The sequence below is a fragment of the Conger conger genome, chromosome 1 (genome assembly GCF_963514075.1).
Source record: "Conger conger chromosome 1, fConCon1.1, whole genome shotgun sequence".
In the NCBI taxonomy this organism is placed as follows: Eukaryota; Metazoa; Chordata; class Actinopteri; order Anguilliformes; family Congridae; genus Conger; species Conger conger.
In genome coordinates this window covers 68,990,640-69,009,331 of record NC_083760.1, presented here as the reverse complement: position 1 = coordinate 69,009,331, position 18,692 = coordinate 68,990,640, and the positions used below count along the sequence as shown (strand labels likewise).

Here is an 18,692-nt window from a genome sequence, read left to right as displayed (position 1 = left end):
GAAGAGATCTAACCGCCTTGCTACATACTAGCACTAAAACAGCCAGTCATTCTTGCTCCTTGGTTACTGACATCCCCAGTCCAACCAACACTAGCCTTCACTCATTATCCAAAGTTCGTTAAACAGCAGCTCAGTTGTTGAATTGAATGACAACACACAATGACTGAATGTCTCAGCTACGCCAGTGTGAAATCGGCAGAGCTGTGAGGCGCGTGCATAAAGGAGCGCATACGTGCACACGCCTGCGCGCCAGCGTGAGGCGCTGAATGTTGCCATGTCGCAACAGCAGGGCCCAGCTGCTCCCTGAGGCAGATGACATTAACGACCGCCGTTCAAGTGTCACAGGTCGCATTTCAGATTCTTTCCACAGAGCTCCCAAACAGACATGCATGAAGCATGTACGTGGGGCTGTAAAACCTGTGCACACCTGCTCGCACGTGTACGACTGTGTGCGCGCACGTGTCGGTGGTCTACAGGAAGCGCTACGTACCTCGCTGCAGGACGCCACTGCTCGGTGTAGAGGGGTCAGCCACTTGTTATCTTTGGCATTTACTCTCGCTCCTGCGCGGGAGAAAGGGACATTAACCACATACTGGCGGCAGAGCCGTGCGCTAGAGCAAACCACGAATGACAATACCACACGCTGAACACACACGCTGAACACACACACACGCTGAACACACACACACGCTGAACACACACACACACGCTGAACACACACACACACACACACACTGAACACACACACACACGCTGAACACACACACACACGCTGAACACACACACACGCTGAACACACACACACGCTGAACACACACACACACACTGAACACACACACACACACACACGCTGAACACACACACGCTGAACACACACACGCTGAACACACACACACTGAACACACACACACTGAACACACACACACTGAACACAGCTGCAGGGCTCACCTGATAGGATCAGCAGTTCAATGATCTCTGCGTCTCCAAGGTAGGCAGCAGCATGCAGTGGAGTTCTCTTCTCATTATCCTGCAAGGAACACCAAAGAGAACGTAGTAAAATATTCTGACAACAGGTTATTCAAACCATCTAGTTTGTTGGGGTCTGGTTTTGACAGGCAAAATGGCAAAGTAATTTAGACGTCCCATTTCAAACATTTTCCAAGAGCTTCCAGGCATGTAAATTTGTGCCCAGAACTGAATACAATAAATGTGGTCTGACAAAGGCACTGTATAACATGAATATAATCTTTGACTTACACTTTTTGCTATACTATTGCAGGATAGTTTGTTTTTACCCTCCCACTGATATTCCTGGTATTCCCAATGGAGCACGATTTCTCTCTGAACTTGTATTCCCGGTACTCCCAGCGGAGTAGGATTTCTCTCTGAACTTATATTCCTGGTAGTCCCAGTGGTGTACAATTTCTCCCTACACAGATATTCTGGTACCCCCAGCGGTGTATATGACATCTCCCAGCACTGATCACCCCAAAGCTGGAGTCTCTCTGTGTGGTAAACTGCTGGTGCTGCTTCTACACGGACTGCATACACATTAACTCCTTGTTCCGAACTTTGGTCAGAATGTTTTAAAAGCTATCATTTTACATTCAGCATCAACTCCAATTCAGGCTGTCTTAAAAATGGTCAAATGTTCAGAATCACGTTTAGATTTAGTTTAATCACATGAGAGAAAGCCTACAGACTAGTGGCTATGATGCTATGTTGGTGCTTCAAGCCCCAGGGTAACTATAACCAGATCAGTGCAGCTGTTGGGCCCTTGAGCAAGGCCCCTAACCCCATACTGCTCCAGGGGGGGACTGGGATTAGTCTAATCAACAGTGTAATCAACTTTGGATAAAACCATCAGCTGAATAACTAATGCAATGTAATACAACAAACACAGAGTCAGGTTTGCACGTTTACAAAAAGAACCCCACAGAGAACTGGCTCAAGCATTTTATCACATCTTCCAGGGAATCCACGCCCTATAAAATATATCACTGTTGACACCTGCACTTATTTAACAGAAATTTAAAAATTACCTGCACATTTACGTCTTCTTTCTTGAATATGAGGGAGCGGACTTCATCTGGGTCCACATTAAATATCGCTTTCAGCAGTGCTGGCTGGAAAAGAGGGAAATACAGTATGAGCCTGAGAGAACAAGGACTCCAGTGTGATCGTTGATCACCGTTTCGTAATACCACGCTTTACGTTTCACAGCAGAGTAGCTTCATTGTGAGAGGAAATCAAGAACTAGGGTCTTCAAACATTTATGGCAGACAAGCGTTCCTCTGACAAACAGCCAGCATTCAGTGCCACAAACACACACACTATACTACATGAGTATTAACAATGGCAATCTGAAGGTGATAGCTTTGTGGGCTCTGTTCTAATCAGAACTTTCTATTGGGCCGCTGCCAATATCCCTGGCACACACACACACAATTCCCACAATTAGGTATTTATTGAAGGTCAAAAAAAGTTAGTACTTTGTGTGTCCTGATTATTGCCTTCTCTCTACTGTTACTTGGCATTGATTCCACCGGTGTATGCAACACCTCATCTTCCATTTCATCTCAGCACTCTCAACACTTCCCATAAAAGATCTGTTCATTTCACTTGATGCCCGGCTCCCACAGATGTTTGATTGGGTTCAGGTCCGGTCACAGTGCTGGGAAAGCCATCCTAATAAGCTCCCCTTGTTCTCAATGTTTTCTTGAAGAACAAGCATAACTGGAGTATCATAATTCCATCAATCTTTTGACAAATAATGAAAAGAACCAGGACTTTGTGGTGTCCTCAGACGTCTGGTCCCCACTACACAAACACAGAGTATGTATTTGCTGCTGTTCATGTATTGCTTGAAGGTAGAAAACGTGAAAGTGAGAGGAAATGGAGAACAGTCCCCAAAAGGTAGTTCTTCCACAGGCTGATCCTTATGCCTGGACAGCTTTAAATTTGTCAAGTCATTTTGGGACGATTCATCCATCAGCCAGCAGATGGTGTCTGAATTTAAAGACGCATGATGTGACTTATGGACTTGGTGTGCAGTTCAGTAGGCACACTGCAGCAGGAGCAAGGCTAACCTTTTTGAAGTTTGTTAGTATTGTAAATCTGAAAAACAAGGTCTGACATTGTAAAATAAATAGAAGCCTCATCGGAGAAATCTCATTCTTTATTGTACTTTTGATGTCAATTTGGAATGCTAAGTGATAAGGCGCATACATTATCATTTTTAAACTACAACAACAAAGGAGGAACTGATGCGAATTGTTGCAGGACCAAAAAACAGAAACAATACAAGCCTTCACGTTCTTTTACAATCCTGAACAATGGATGACTTAACGTGCATGTTAATATTCCAGTCCTTGCTCTAGAGCTGCTGTCCTGCAGTCTAAGTTTCTCCTGGTTTCTAGAACTCAGCTGGCATCGGCCTACGTGTGACTCACACACAAATAGCTTAACAAATCAGATTTTGCAAGCAGCAATGACTCAACTGGAGTGTAAAAACGTTCAGCAGATACTGAAGTAGTTAAATTTATTCAACCTAAATTACAAAATGTAAAGCTACTATTATCCATATAGCTAATTTCAGCAAATCGAAGGTGCGTCTGATTTATAAACCTGGGAAAAGCGTGAGTGTTGTAGGTAGCTGGATTTTAGATAGTTCAGACATTTACACATTACTTACTGGATCTGATTGACAGGCATGACTTGCATTACAAACTTTACCCAAATACAGAAGGATGTTCACAAGCTCACCAAAACCACACCTTCACCGCAACCTTCTGCTTCTTCCGATTCCAACGCAATCACATGACACTGCCACAAAATGACATCAAATGTGAATATAAAATATCATACTTTAGGCCAGTGAAATCTCTCATTTTAAAGTATGATGAATAGTGTTCCTGAAAGCAATAATGGGAGATGGCTATGAATCTACATGCTATCGCGTTATACAATCTGGAAAACCAGTCTTTAAGCATCCTCATCTTGTAGTTAAGTGCTCCACAGTACCCTGTATTTAGGTCTCCGTATACAATGAAAACTATTTCACAATGGAGTAGCCAAACCTTGAGAGGCATACGATCAGCCAAAAATTCTGTTCTCTGCCAGGAATTCTGTACACATCCACAATAATTAATGAAGACAATATTGCAGATGGAAAAATACAGTTTTGTCGGTCTATTCCATGACATAAAATAATGCTGAACAAAATGTGGCACCAACAAATGGCTTTGTTTGCATGAACCAGCTGCCAAACAGCTGACGGTGAGAAGGTGAAGAAAAGGTGTCCAGATTTTACCCTGTCTTTTGGCATATGCTCTCTACAGCATGGTTTCAAGCTGGACAAACAAAAAGAGCACTGATAGTTTCTCCGAAATGTACTTTAAATGTGACGGATATACTTAAGAGTATACTTCTACTCTAATATATAGACACAGTAATTGAGAGGTTAAGACAGTAATTAAAACAAATTTCCCACAAGTGTAAACAAGAATATTGTGTGACAATGGCAAACCTAGGTTTATCTGCAACACAGGGGCAATTGGTGTAACAAGAGCCTTGAATTTCCGATAACTTAATTACGGTAAATATTCCAGTGCACAAATATAATTAACGCCGTCACCTCAGATTAATGGCCTTTTGGGAGAAACAGCACTTGTTTCTGAGTTTCTCAGTCCCTTAAGCGCTTCAGAGCCAATGGCGTTTACAGGATGACATTAGCGCTCGACTGACACCCAGTATCGGCGTAGAGTAATTGACGGTACGCCCTCTCACCTTTACACCGCGAGCGTCTGCGTCAGAGGCACGCTGGGAAGAGCGATCCGGAGAAACCCTGGAAGGAAAGGAGGGCTCGTCTTCCACCTCCTCTAGGACCACAATACACACGCGGCTCATCCGCCCTGATCGCACACACTCTGCCTCAGATCCGCAAACTTTCCCCGCGCGCTTCCGGGAATCCCACCCGGAAAACTACGGAAATCAGCACCTCCGCGGCATGGTCCCAGCTCCGGGGCCCGTTATGAGGACGGAAGATAGGGCCGGGATGTGGCGTAGCGGGAGAGTAAATCTCCGTGTTGGAGGGCCTGTGCTGGGAGAAGGCTGTGTTCAGAGGCTGGGGCCCCCCCATTCGTCCAGCCCTGCTGCTGAAACAAGCACTTTCGCGTCCGAATTATCCCAGCCCTGCAAAGCAGCTGACGCCGACAATCCCCTTCCTGTGCTCTCTCTCCGTTTACAGACGGGCAGACAATGACCCCCTCCCCTCCCCCCTCCCCCCCCCCGTAAATGTTCGGAGAGCGGCTACGTGACAGGCACACACAGAGGGATCGCCGTGGCCAGCACCAAAACACCTCTGTGGCGGCAGGGTAACCGGACACCGCACAGAGACGGAGGAAAGCGCACAGTGGTCGCCCACAGATGGAGATCACATTCGTCACAATCGGGGGAGGATTCCACAGAAGGTCACTGCGTGCCGGTGCCACCAAATGACCCTCAAGGGTCACCGTCCTCCCGAGTGAGAACGGCACCTGGAACTGCCCTCTCACCAACACACCGGCTCCTTTCCAGATCCTTCCGTCACAGATCTCAGGCTTCAGTAGGGAGATCTTCAGGAAACCCACACTCCACTTCACCGGGTTTCTCTCGATCTCATAAAAAGGCTTCACAGCGGCGCTCTAGTCACAGAATCCCAGACTGCAGCACGGACGCCTCCATCCCAGAGCTCCCGGTCTGTCCGTAATCCGGGCTGTAGTGTGGATTTCCCGCTGGCGGAATGCCCGTCTCTGTGCTCGGGGCCTGTAAGTCATCTGCAGCAGAGCCCATGTCCGAGGCTGCGCAGAGCGGAATGTCACACGCATCCCGCGGTGTGAGCATAGCCTCCCTCGCAAGCGGAGCGTCCCATTACTACACTGCGGCTGAGGCGCCGTGGGGGGGGGAGGGGGGAGGCAGGCATTTGGTACGCTCCGCGTGGCGAGCTGAAAGAACTGGCTGGCGCTACGCTGCGCCTCCTGCACGGACCCGCGCAGGCACCTCCTCTCCCCTCCTCTCCTCTCCTCTGCTCTGCTGCAGTGTGTGCCACACCGAGAGCAGCCAATCACAGAACGGCAGCTTCCTCATTCTCCTCATCTGGTTTTGCCCTCTCTTTCTGGCCAGGTCCTCTTGTTTCATTGAGTTTCTCGTGCTACAGAGCACAGATCAACTGTAGAGCAAATTATGCTGCAGTCCGAGAAATACACACACATATGCTCCCCCATATACACCAGAAGTCTACGGTACTGTACCAGAGAGACCTATGATTGGATCATTTTAAAAGCAATCTACCGCTGAAGAGAAGGGGGAGGAAGCAAATATTTGGCTGGTACGTTACCTGAACGCATACATGGTAAATTATAAACACCCCAACAAATCACAAATGGTCCAGATAACTCAACAGTAAAAGAGCAGGCAATGAAGCAGGCAAGACTCAGAGTGCTTCCATCATAAGTGCCATCGGCTTTGTGAAATGGCCAGTTGCTCATTATGCCAAGCCATTAAATGCAGCCATATCAGGAACGCAATTTTGGCTATGCACAAGAATTTACAGTAAGTCAGTCCTGTAGTTTCCCATCATGCTCCAGGGCAGATTCCCAGACTCATCGTCTGTTCGCTGCCCAGCCCAGCCTCACCAATAACAACCTGAGTGAACAATGGCCCCCAGCCCTTTTTCCACTGCAAGCTGGGAAGAAGCTGGCATTTATAGAGACTGTAACTGCTTGCATATGAAAGAAGCAGGCAGAGCATTCCTGGCCGGCCGCAAGACTGTTAACTCTTAGCTGCCTGCCTTTCCAAGCTGCCTCCAAGCGACAACAAAGAAACAGCAGTACAACTTTAATAAACAAGCGCTCTCTTCTCCCCAGTATTGGAACAGTTTCTGGACAGCACATCCCATGAAGAATATGTCCACTGTGAGCAGCTGCTGAATATTCCTACAGCATTAAGCATTTAAACTCCACTGAAGACTAGCCGCTCTGATCCACCACTTGCCTTGGCCCAGTGATTTCCATGTTGATTACAACTGTCATTTCACTGACATTTCATAGATATCATTTCAGCCTACCCTTCAAACATAAACCTTCACAAGTTTTCCAATGTATAATATAACTTTTTGCACTTCATCTGTTAGCTACACAGTACAGTAGTAATAAAAAAATAAAGAAAATAAAGCGTATGCTAGACAAATATATATTATGTGATTTTTCCCAGGTAGCAAACACCTGCAGATAAAGCTGTTTCAGATACCACCACTACTGGTAAAAAGATGCGAATAAATGTGAAATAATAATAATAAATACAAGCACAAGCAGCATGACGAAGAGTCAGAGAAACTAAAATGGAAATATTAGCAAAACTGAATGCCCGGTCAGCCACACATACACACAGACTTATAACAAAGAAAATAAATCAGTAGCCAAATCCTTTTTATATAAAAAGTGTAAAAATGTTTTTTGGCTCAAATATTAGGAACATGACAGACTGAATCTGTTAGACGCAACAGCCTGATAAAATTAGAGTATGCACAATCCAAACATGTGAGGTCAGCCAACCATACAGTTCTCTAAAAAGAATGGAGAAGTAGAAGGGAATCATACTGTACCATTTTAAAAATAAAACTTTCTGGAGGGAATTTCTACAAGTGCTGTGCTCGTACAGTATAAACGGATGCTTGGCTAAAAATATTTATTTTCATGTGAATAATGGTACAAGTGTTGGGCAGGTCAGTCCAGACCCTTCCAACCTGCTGGGACACAATGCATCTGTAATGACAAGCTGGTCTGCCATCAGAAAAAGTCAACATACACCATTTTAAGCACAAGCTACAGCCTCAAGTATGAAACAAATAGTCTTTGGCATGAATGTGCTATAAGACAAATGCAATCAAATACACAAATATATTGCATTCCTACAGACCAAATGGTTAAAGAAAGGCCAATAAAGTGATTTTGCAGCACAGTGAAAAACAAATGTAAGTCATAGGCTTCATTCACACTGCAGGCCTTAGTACTCAATTTTGATTTATTTCTCAGATCCAATTTTGTTTGTTTGGCTGCTCAAATTCTTTTCTTTCTTTTTTCTGGCCCATATCTGATACCAATGTGAACCGATCACTCACCTGAAATGACCCACAAGCACAAACAAAAGACGTCTCACACACATTAGCCTATGTACAACAAAATGGAAATCGCCATTTACAGTTTCTGTAAATTATTCATTTCATACAGAGCCCCCGCAGACACCGTAAGTGAAAAAATATATACACTCAGTGAGCACTTTATTAGGTACACCTGTACACCAGCAAATTAATGCAAATATCTAGTCGGCAAATCAAGTGGCAGCAACTTGATGCATAAAAGCTTGCAGACATGGTCAAGAGGCTCAATTGTTGTTCATACAAAACATCAGAATGGAGAAGAAATGTGATCTGTGGAATGATTGTTGGTGCCAGACAGGGCTGTTTAAGTATCTCAGAAACTACTGATCTCCTGGGATTTACAGGCACAACAGTCAAAAAGGTCAAAGCTGACAGGAAGGGGACAGTAACGTAAATAACCACAGAATACAGTCGTATGCAAAAGAGCTTCTCTGAACACACAACGCGCCACACCTCTAAGTGAATAGGCTACAGCAGCAAATGTCTAAATACCTAATAAAGCTCTCACTGAGTGTATATCCATTTAAACACAGAAATCCTTACTCTCAATTTTGCAATGCGTGCGGTTGGATTCCATGTGGGCTTTGAAGTCCACACGGTTATATAAATCCACATCGCTATCAGGGAGAAAATATGATTCACCACTATTACCTGCAGTGTGAATGTAGCATAATAAGGCTACCTGTACTGGTAGCGATGAAGTACCCTGGGAAGAAAGCTATAGCATAGGGCTGCACCGACTACTGCATCACAGAACTGTGACAATTCCAGTTCATCGACCAGTTCGCTGACCAACAACAGGGGTCACGGTTAAGCTTTGAGGTTTAGAACTCCCTACTGGCTGAGAATCTCCCAGCTGGTGCACTTTGGCGGTTAATTATAAAACATCCCTCAGTCCTCCTGGCCACAGGCCTTACAGAATGAAATCATTTCCTCAAATGTGCTACTTTCCTTTATTTAAAAGTAATAACATGGCATTGCTTCTGAAAGGAATTCTGGCATTAACTGCTTAATGCATTTGCAAGGCAATTCTTCTTTTGGAAGAAAAAAAAAAAAACCTAAATCCAACAGAAAACCATCATTTTGGAAAGAGATTCAATAACACATTCCAGGTTAATTACACACCATATCAAAAGGATAATGCAACCATTCACAAATCCAAAGTAACTGCTATATGTTGTAATAATGTAGCGGAATAAACAAAGTTTTTATTTTCCTAAGCAGTAGCTCAACTGCTTGAAAGATCAAAATGCTGCTTTTATAAGGCAACGGTTCAGAACTTTGAAGGCAGGTGAACCCCATCATCAGCAAAAAGCATTTGAAGCAACCTAGTTCAACGGTGGGACCATTTCTTTTAATTTACTCTAGTTATGATGGAAGCACTCAGTCTTGCCTGCTTCATTAGAGGACTGCACTTTTACTGTACAAGTCAATTGTAGAATACATTTAGCAAAATGCACGTTCTTTAAAAAAATGTTGTAGCCAAAAGAGAAACATCTTGTGTGAAATGTGTATTTATCCGCAGATTTCAAATGGAAACGACATACGTCGTAGATCTGGGACACGTTCAGACCTCCGGGCTTTCAGGCAAACGGTTCCCAACAATGGTAAAATGAGAAATCCATCTAGCAATCAGACTTCTAATCACATAGATAATTACCTCACAGGGCATGACTTGTTGTGGGAGTCCATGACAACAGTCATTGCTAAAGTGATGGTATTTAGGCCTACTATAAAACAACTCAATATAAATTCTTTCCAGCCAATGAGATCAAATTAGTTGTAAAATTCTCAATTCCTGACAGGGTTACCACAAGGCAGTTTATCTAATATTGGATAGCTGTGGAACAATTTGCCAGTTGAATTGTACAGAGCACCACCAAATTTTAACATTTGCAATGTCACATTACCTCCAGTGATTCTAAATCCAACGGTCAATGGTTGGATCAGCAATATGGCTGGATTAATCCAGTTCAGGGCACATTTCTGATGATAGCAGGGACCCATGGGGCCTACAAGGGAAGAGTAGTAACTTGCTTCATGATAGCTACCATCAAAACAAACCAGGTGAACATCTTTTCCTTGTGACATGAGGCCAAAATGTCATTGTGGTGATGCATGGTAGAATTGTCTTTTGATGGTTTCTGTTCTAAACAACACTACCATGAATTACTGACTAAACATATGTTTTAGTATAACAAATTAGACTTAATGGATAAAACCTACAAGATGCAGGAAGAAATCGGGAGTTTTTTTAGAGACAGGTCATCAATTTACTCAGCTGACACCACTTACAGTTTACATTAGTTTTGTTTCTATTGAACACTTGGCATTTTTATCACCTCAAACACCTTGCTCAAGGATACAAGTGCAGTTTCCCACCTGGGACCTTGTGGCCATCTGCCTGCTTCCCTGCACAGTCCCTTATCCATGACTATACACATCTTCCCTGAGAGACATTGATCCTGATCCCTGAAGGGCATTCAGTGCACATATTAAACAGAGGAAGTCAGAAAAAAGAAAAAGAAAATTTAAACAAGAAAATTCTGGAGAGACTGAGTAAGAGACTTAATTCCAGCCCTAAGCCATTCACCACATATGAGTCAATTTCCTACCACATTGGGGCCCGTAGGTTGCCATGGAATCCTCCCCCAAAAATTAAGACGACCGGAAATTATGGAGCACTGATGAGGTCCCGATGCAAGCAGTTGGCCTTTAAAAAAAAACTAACTATAACTTTCAGAATTAAGACGCTGTCCTTGTCTAAACATAGCGGCTAACAGGGTATAGTAATCTCAATCACAAACACTATGTTAAACTACTCTGAACACAACCCTAGATGTTTTACCTTCTGTATGTAGAATTAAAAGTGGAGGCACTGATGGAGAACTGTGTTTTTTTTATTATTGGTCTAGAACAGAGTGAATTCCAGCAGTGTTTCCACTCTGATGTATAGCAATGTGGCAGCAAGCAGCTTTGAATCACCTAGGATTGCACATTCAGTGTAGTTACACCCATGAGACACGAGCCACCAATCAAGTACATATGGTAGGTCATGGGAGAGTAACAGGAGATCCATTCCTAAAAACACCATTAAAGTGGTGAGGTGGAAACGTGTGGCCTGTGAACGTTTCGTACACCCAGACAGGAACTATGAAGCAGTACCTAACATCACTTTTGCCATTTTTTAAACGCAGGAGAAACTTTTAACAGGGAGGCCCAAGCTGAGGTTTTCATCAGGAATTAAGCCTACCTAACCAAGTTATGGCTGTGAACATAAGCTGCCTTAATTTGCTGAAATGATTTAACACTGAACATCCCTACTTGGTTTGTGTTTAATATGTTGAGGACTGAGGGAAAAACAAGTGATTTTTGCCAGCGACTCCTCCATTCATCCAATAGCATGCAGGCTGGCATTTGAAATGCCTGAAAAACAGATCACACATATTCAAAGAAAAACACTGCACTGTAAAGGGAAGAAACTGTTCTGCTAATGTTTGAGACGGCAATAACTTTAAGTTAATATTGAAATATTGGAGTCAAACTTCCTTTCCATGATTACAGTGACAGCTTACCATTGTAATTCTTCAATGTAATGAGCAAGCAGTCACGACAATTCACGATCGACAAAAATGTGGGTTCCAAATTTCTCAGCTGCATTCCTCACAAGCATTCTTCCATTCCAGAATATTCCAGTAAAATGACAAACTAAGCCTTTATTCATCATCTACAAACAGGCCACAGGGGCTGGAGCCACTGATATAAACCACTACCAACCTCCCGGGATCAAATTTACCATGAGAACAGAGACCTAAGTGTTGACTCACAGTTGGAAACCATAAACAGGAAGACTCTTTGTCAAAATCAGCCCCCAAACACAACAGGCCACTGAAGACCTGTCAATTCCAGTGTATGTACTGCCATCGAACATGTGCACTTTATTATTTAAATGACCTAAAGCTGTACTCAATTTGTACTCCTTACAAACTCAAACACATTTGCTTCAGAATGCAGCACAGGGTTTAGCTGTCACTGCACCCCCTCTAGAGGCTGACGAATGGGCAATTTTAAGGCGTCAAAGGTGCTACAGGGAATGTTTTGCAAGCATAGCCCTAAAAAAGACTCCCACAGTGAGGAAATCAGTGAGTTTTGTTCAAATGGATTATAAGCCATTCAGATCACGCTAGGTTATGGGCAATTCCAACGTTATGGATGTGACATATGGATATGAATTTTAAAAATACTGCTGAGCCAGAAAAAATGTGACAAATAACTTAACTAGCTTAAGGTTGATGCAAAAAGACAGGTATTTTGGAGAGACTATACAAAAAAAAAAAAAAATGCATTTTAAAATCTAATGCAGAAAGTTTGATATCCATGTAATTTAGGAGGCTTGACTGATAAAACCATTGCCTTAAGGATGTGACGCCTGAAATGCACATTGTTTGACAATGTGAAATGGTTTTGAATTTTTTAAAGATGGTCGCCAAATAGCATGGACTTCAATGGTAATGGGACTAATAAATCAATGTTTAAGCATTTTCCTGTTGTGCATTTTATCAGATTTCAAAATGGTCACAATCAACTGTTTGGGACATATTTGAATTATTTTTTCATGCTCAGGTTGACATTACTGTGGAATTGCCCATATACAATCTCATAGACCATTTACTACAGATCTAGTCACTAGCTGCCAAAGACAGCAATCCCAATTTAATAGAAAGACTTTGACGTCAAACCAAAAACAAAATTACATTCAACAGCCGTTTCTGCCAGACCGAGAATTATCATGCAAAAGAAACTAGCAGTTGCTTGAGCCTACACTAGAGCATCAGAAAACTAAGTGAAAGCCTTCATGTGTCTTACAGGTTAAAGCGCTTGGAATCGCACTCCAATGCAGCACTCCTGAGATCAAGAGACTAGCCAGCAGGCTACTGAAAGCAACACGGGAGGAGGGAGCTGACTGACCCGCGAGAAAGCGTGCAAAGCACATGGCAATATTAAACATATTTAAAACGCATATGGATTCCTCCTGAAACTGTAGCCATCAGGACCTTGCTGCAGTTTCTCAGTTACTCGTGTAGCAGTGATCACGCCCCCAGTGTGTACAGTCTCATTGAAATAAATCTGTTTCCAAATCAAATACTGCAGGGCATTCGTGCCGCTATGGCAGCAGATTTGTTTAGGTGAATACACACTTGCCCTTTAAGCAGATTTCAGTCTTAAACCATGACTACACAGGCACATCAGCACAACCTACACTGCACTGATATGAGCAGAACCACATCCCTCCTGTTCATGCCCCCCACGTGCATGCTCTGATAACCGAGCAGAAACAGGCATGGCACCAGGGTCCCAGTAGCCTTTTCACCATCTGGTGGTGAAGAGAGGTGCTAACTTTTCACTGCCAAGGGAGCCGGTCACCCAGGGAGAGAGTGAACTCCAGGCACAGCAAAACATGAGATGGAATCACAAACTCAGCATCCAGTCACTCCACCAATAGGACTGACACATCCAAAGTGGTGCTCAGGCATAATAGTGTTTTGTTTGCTTATGAGAAGGGATTTGTGAGCTTCTCGGCTTCCAACCACATGCAAGTAATTATGTGAACAATCGCACTGCATTGTACAACCTTTGCATGCACACAATATGTAGGTTATAGACCTATTTTGCAAGTACCACTGAGAAGGAGCACTTAATGTACAGTAAGATGTAAACAAGATTAATATTGCTGGAGCAAAAGCTCATTTGTGACAAGCTGCTTCTCTTAAATGTGTGTGTAGCTCCAAAAGGCCATGTCATAGAATGCAGTCAGTCTTGTCTGCAAAGGTATACTTTGCACTGCTCCTAAATACGAGCTACTACATGTTCCCAACCAAGGCTTAACGAACAAATAATCTTTGCGAACCATAGGGCTGTGGGGATGCAAACGTAATCAGAAACAATTTTAACTATTCCAAACATGCCAATAACAAACAAACACATGCACATACGCACGCACACTCACATCCTTATCAAAGCCCTAAAGTAAGCCATAAATGCACTCTAATCAACAGGAGCACAGTGACATGCCTATCACATTACACAAAATAATTCTGGCTTCTTGTCTGGGTAATACATTTTTCAGTTGTCTAATTGTTTTCACTACAAATGAATGTTCAGCTTAACGTCCATTTCCATTGACCAAAAACATATAATCTTCTTCTCCCGATTGAGAAGGTGTTGAACAGAGACACTGATCATTTTTAACAGGTAAGCAATACAAATGTAGAGCCTTGCAGATAGTTAATTTGCCTGCATTCAAAGACGAAACAAAACGGAGCTAACTAGGTTATCATTAAAAGATGCATTTGGTTTATGTTGTGCTGCTTGCATTGCACGTCGACAGCAGCCACTGCCTTGCCCATTTCAGTAGGTGAAGTGTCAATATATCTACAGACCACACTAATTAATATATATAGGTGCAAGAAGAAATTTCATCAAGAACTCTGATGTGCTTCATTAACCTGGCCCCAGACTGCAGCTTGCCAACAGCTTTCCAATGACAGCGCATCACAAGCAGGGAGCACAGCTTTCATTTTCGGATTATGATTATTAGAGCCAGTCAATTAGCCAGCCCTTTTAAACAGGATGTGGCTTGTATGCAAGAAGATGCAAAAATCTGTGAGGTATCAACACAGATTCTTCCTCGTGATTAGTCTGCCTTCAGCAAGCAAACAAATACCAAAGGAAAAGCTCTCAATTTTTACTTTGCAGGTAGGCCAAATATTAGTTAGCGGATTACAAACACATCGCAGTTTATTACTACAATACTGCAATGGTCATCAACCAAGAGAAACAGGAAGTCAATGAGTGAAAGGCCACTATAATGATAGACGTAAGGGAAGTGGGCAATTAGAAGTTAGAAAACGGTAGCAAGTTTTCTAGTTAATTTGTTGTGGTTTGCAAAAAGGGAATTCAAATGTTGCTGTATAGCAATGGACAAACTTGCATTGCCAAGGTCAACTGGAACAGAAACAAGAGAGCAGACAGAAGCTAATGACAAGAGTGATTTAGATGTACTTTACTGCACGTTATCAAGCTAACATCAGATGGCAATGTACATTGTTTATTTTTATTTTATTAATTCCGTTTTCCGTCTGCAATGATTTAATTGGTTTTATTAAATACAGTATTATTACAAAATAGTATTCATACGAAACCCACTATAAGCAGTTTCCTCCCCAACTTCAAGACAGGCACAATATGAAACTGGCTTCGAAGCCAATTTAACCCATAGGCTATACTGTCACTTGGGAGTACCTAGCTTGTAAATTAACTAGTTTGCTACTCATGCAAACTGCCAAAGAGGTTAAAATGCTGAGAGGTACTCCAATGTACAAGATACTATTTCCACTATTCTCCAAGCAACAATAATCACGTGTAACCAAGGAAGCTTCTTATCTTCACTGCTTCTTGAAAAAAATATACAGGTTCACCTCTTTTGAGAACATTCTGAGGATTTTCAATTTGTACAATGCATTTTGTAAAGTGAAGTTCAATTCAGAAATTAGGGCATCTTTGAAATAAACAAAAGTAACTTGAATGTCACTGGAAGACAATTACCCTGCAGTTGGGACAGTGGCAGAAGTTGCAATTTGGGGTACAAATGCATGTGCACAAGGCTGGGAACACTTGCAGCCTTTGTCTACATCTGAACAAAATTCTGAAAAACAGTTCCGTTCCAACTGTACCGAAAATTATTTCAAATTATTGGCTAATTAAGTAAATATTATTTTTTTAAATTCTGATTGGCCAGCTCAGATCAGAATAAACAACCGGAACCATTGTTGCACATTAAATATTGATACCAGAAAGCATACTGTAAGTCATGTGATTTCAATTATACAATCTTAACATTCTGTTCAGTGCTGATCATAATTTAACAAAAATGTATTTATGTTGTAAAACTGATGTTCTACCTTTGAGTAATAATGCGAATTTGATCACTTGTACTTTGTGCACAAACACAAAGTACACTCTTAACCTCATTAGTCACTTCAGGGACAGCAGTGTGGTTCGATGAGCAGTCAATCATGGATATCAATTAATAACTTGTGAGAAGACAGAAGTACCTTCTGATATAGTAGGAAATAACAAACCCAGCACGGCCATTGGAAAACCACAATCCAAGTGATTTGTACAAATCCTTAATGACCAGACTCCTCATGTATTTCTGAATGGGCAATCTGATCAATCTTCCCTCTGAGAAATAGTCCATTGCAGTAAACAAACTGGAATAACCCATTGTCCAGAACCCGTGTAAAACGTGTGCATGCATTTCCTTGCTAAGACACATGCAAGCAAAAATTCCCTCTCCACTGGAAATCTACTCCAATGTACTCCTTTTCAAACCATTAAAAAACTGGGATATTTTGGATAATCTACACTTTCTCTTGTAACCACTTAATAAAACAATGAAATGGTATCTCCAGCACCGTCAAACAAGATCAGTTGTGTATCTAACTGCCAAGCTCTGCAAATATGTTCATGCAGGCCTAGTTCTTCTTAAAAGATGTGGCTGTTTGTTTAGTCCTTCAAATCCGGGATATTAGGCCATTATGGAATAAAGGACACATTCATAAACAGGGATTGTCAACACAAGTGAAAATGCTGAGCATAACATGACACAAATACGTAGCCCCAAGACATTTACCACGAATAATAATGCCTGATTAAACATGACGAATCTTTACCTTTTGAATTGAAATAAGAACATAAAGTTATTGGGAAATGTATCCTTAAGGCAGTTTTTGCAAAAAGCAATGAGAAAAATGGTCTTGGAAATTAACGTTTCGTTCTCAGACGCAGGCCCAAACAACAAAGTTAACGTTAGCCATTTTGCTAACAAGAATGCAGGCCACGACCTAGCACTGTCACCTGTTGCTCTGTGAAACAGCCGATAGCCCCATAATTATAATAGGAGACAAAACTTGCAATGCAAAGTTGGTTACATAAGCACCTCAAGTAGCTAGTGTGACAGCTTAGATACCTAACCAGTCAGCAGGAATTATATGAACGGTTGCAATAAATTGTGTTACACTGTAGCTATCTGTCGGTAACAGCAATATGACATTGGGATAGTGCCACATCGCTGGGTACTGGGCTAGCTAGGACTGGCCAACACGTAAACACATTTTTTACACGCCATAAGTTAGTAACTAACTAGCTAACACCACAACCACAGCCAGTTTGCTCGTGTTAGGTATTGGTTTCTCGATTTAATAGGCAAGTTAGCGTTGGCTATCAAAGTAGGGTTAGACTATAAGTTAGCTACTTGGCTAGATAAATTAGCCAAAACAAACGGCCGAAGACCTCAATCTAACAAGCAAACGCCACCAATAATTTAATAATCAAAACGTTCAGTTTTTCCAACCGAGAACCTAACATGCGATACGATTACAAATCGTTACCTAAAGTTAGCTAGCAAAAGCAAGCAATACAAGGTAATTCTGTTAACGCTACGAAGAGCCAAGTAGCTTTCCTTGGAACTTGAATTACTAGTAATGAATTGGACACATTTACTCAAGCAATCTAGCTAGCTAACCATCAACAATAATCTCAGACACTGATCTCGCTACTGGATCAGTACCTAGGTAACTCGCTAGATAGCAGTTAGCCGGCGTGTCAAAGCTAATGCTAGATTTACAATTTGATTCGGCCTTCCACGCTGCCATTGCTCGCATGGATAAAGCTTCTAGCTAACGTTAGCTAGCTACAGTCCAGCTAGTCGTCGCAACGAGGCCCACATTTACTTGCTAACATAACCATGCAGATTGCTTGCGACTTACAGAGCTCAGTTGATTTTACAGATTTCCTCACGAGCTACAATGTGTAAATTTAAAAACCACGACCCAAAGAACCCTTCACCACCACAACTCGCTAGCTAACAGCTAGCTGTGCAACAGCAATCGCTGATTTCTTGACTGCTTATTGTGGTATCTAACGAACGTTGGCTAGCGGGAATAGACATCACCTACCTGGTCTCGAATTTTGAGAACCACCATGATTCTACAGTTTCGCTGGCTCTCATGCAGAAACGGCTAACTCGACCTTTATTTTAGTCGCGATATTTTGGGACCCCGGACACCCGCGGGTTAATTTCCCCCTCTTATTTCAGTTTGCACTCGGCCTGGGCTTCCTCTTTCCTTCCTGAAATAGACAAACACAGGAGGCACTAACTCCATAACATTACCGCCATCGTCATGCAGCAGTTAGAAGTCAATTGATTGGTCGCAAGAGGGGCTGGATCAACAGTAAGATCAAATACGGTTGGTCTAGCGCTCCTGACAGACGCTCGTGGTTTGCTTTGTGACGCAACATTGTATTGTCTTGGCAACGGTGCTCCCAGTGTAGTCCCATGGATATTGCATGTCTTATGTCCTGTCTTATTCCTAAATAATATACTTTTTGTGGAGTTGGCATGCATCTGCAAGTGTTTGTTACAATATACACC

The 18,692-nt window shown here is 42.4% G+C and overlaps 1 protein-coding gene across 2 annotated transcripts in view; it reads right to left on the bottom strand.

Annotated features, from left to right (window-relative positions):
• Positions 1-18,439, bottom strand: part of ankrd28b (ankyrin repeat domain 28b) — a 32,174-nt gene extending 13,735 nt beyond the window's left edge. The window contains exons 1-4 of one of the 2 annotated variants that reach the window (XM_061232754.1): positions 18,217-18,439; positions 2,043-2,126; positions 949-1,027; positions 491-561 (exon numbers count right to left, since the gene is read on the bottom strand). In XM_061232754.1, the coding sequence (XP_061088738.1) occupies positions 491-561; positions 949-1,027; positions 2,043-2,126; positions 18,217-18,243 (261 nt within the window). In that variant the 5' untranslated portion in view covers positions 18,244-18,439. Of the gene's footprint in view, positions 1-490; positions 562-948; positions 1,028-2,042; positions 2,127-4,788; positions 5,200-18,216 lie in introns of those variants that run through there. The other variant, XM_061232746.1, reaches the window with a different exon arrangement.
• Positions 18,440-18,692: the final 253 nt, after the last annotated feature.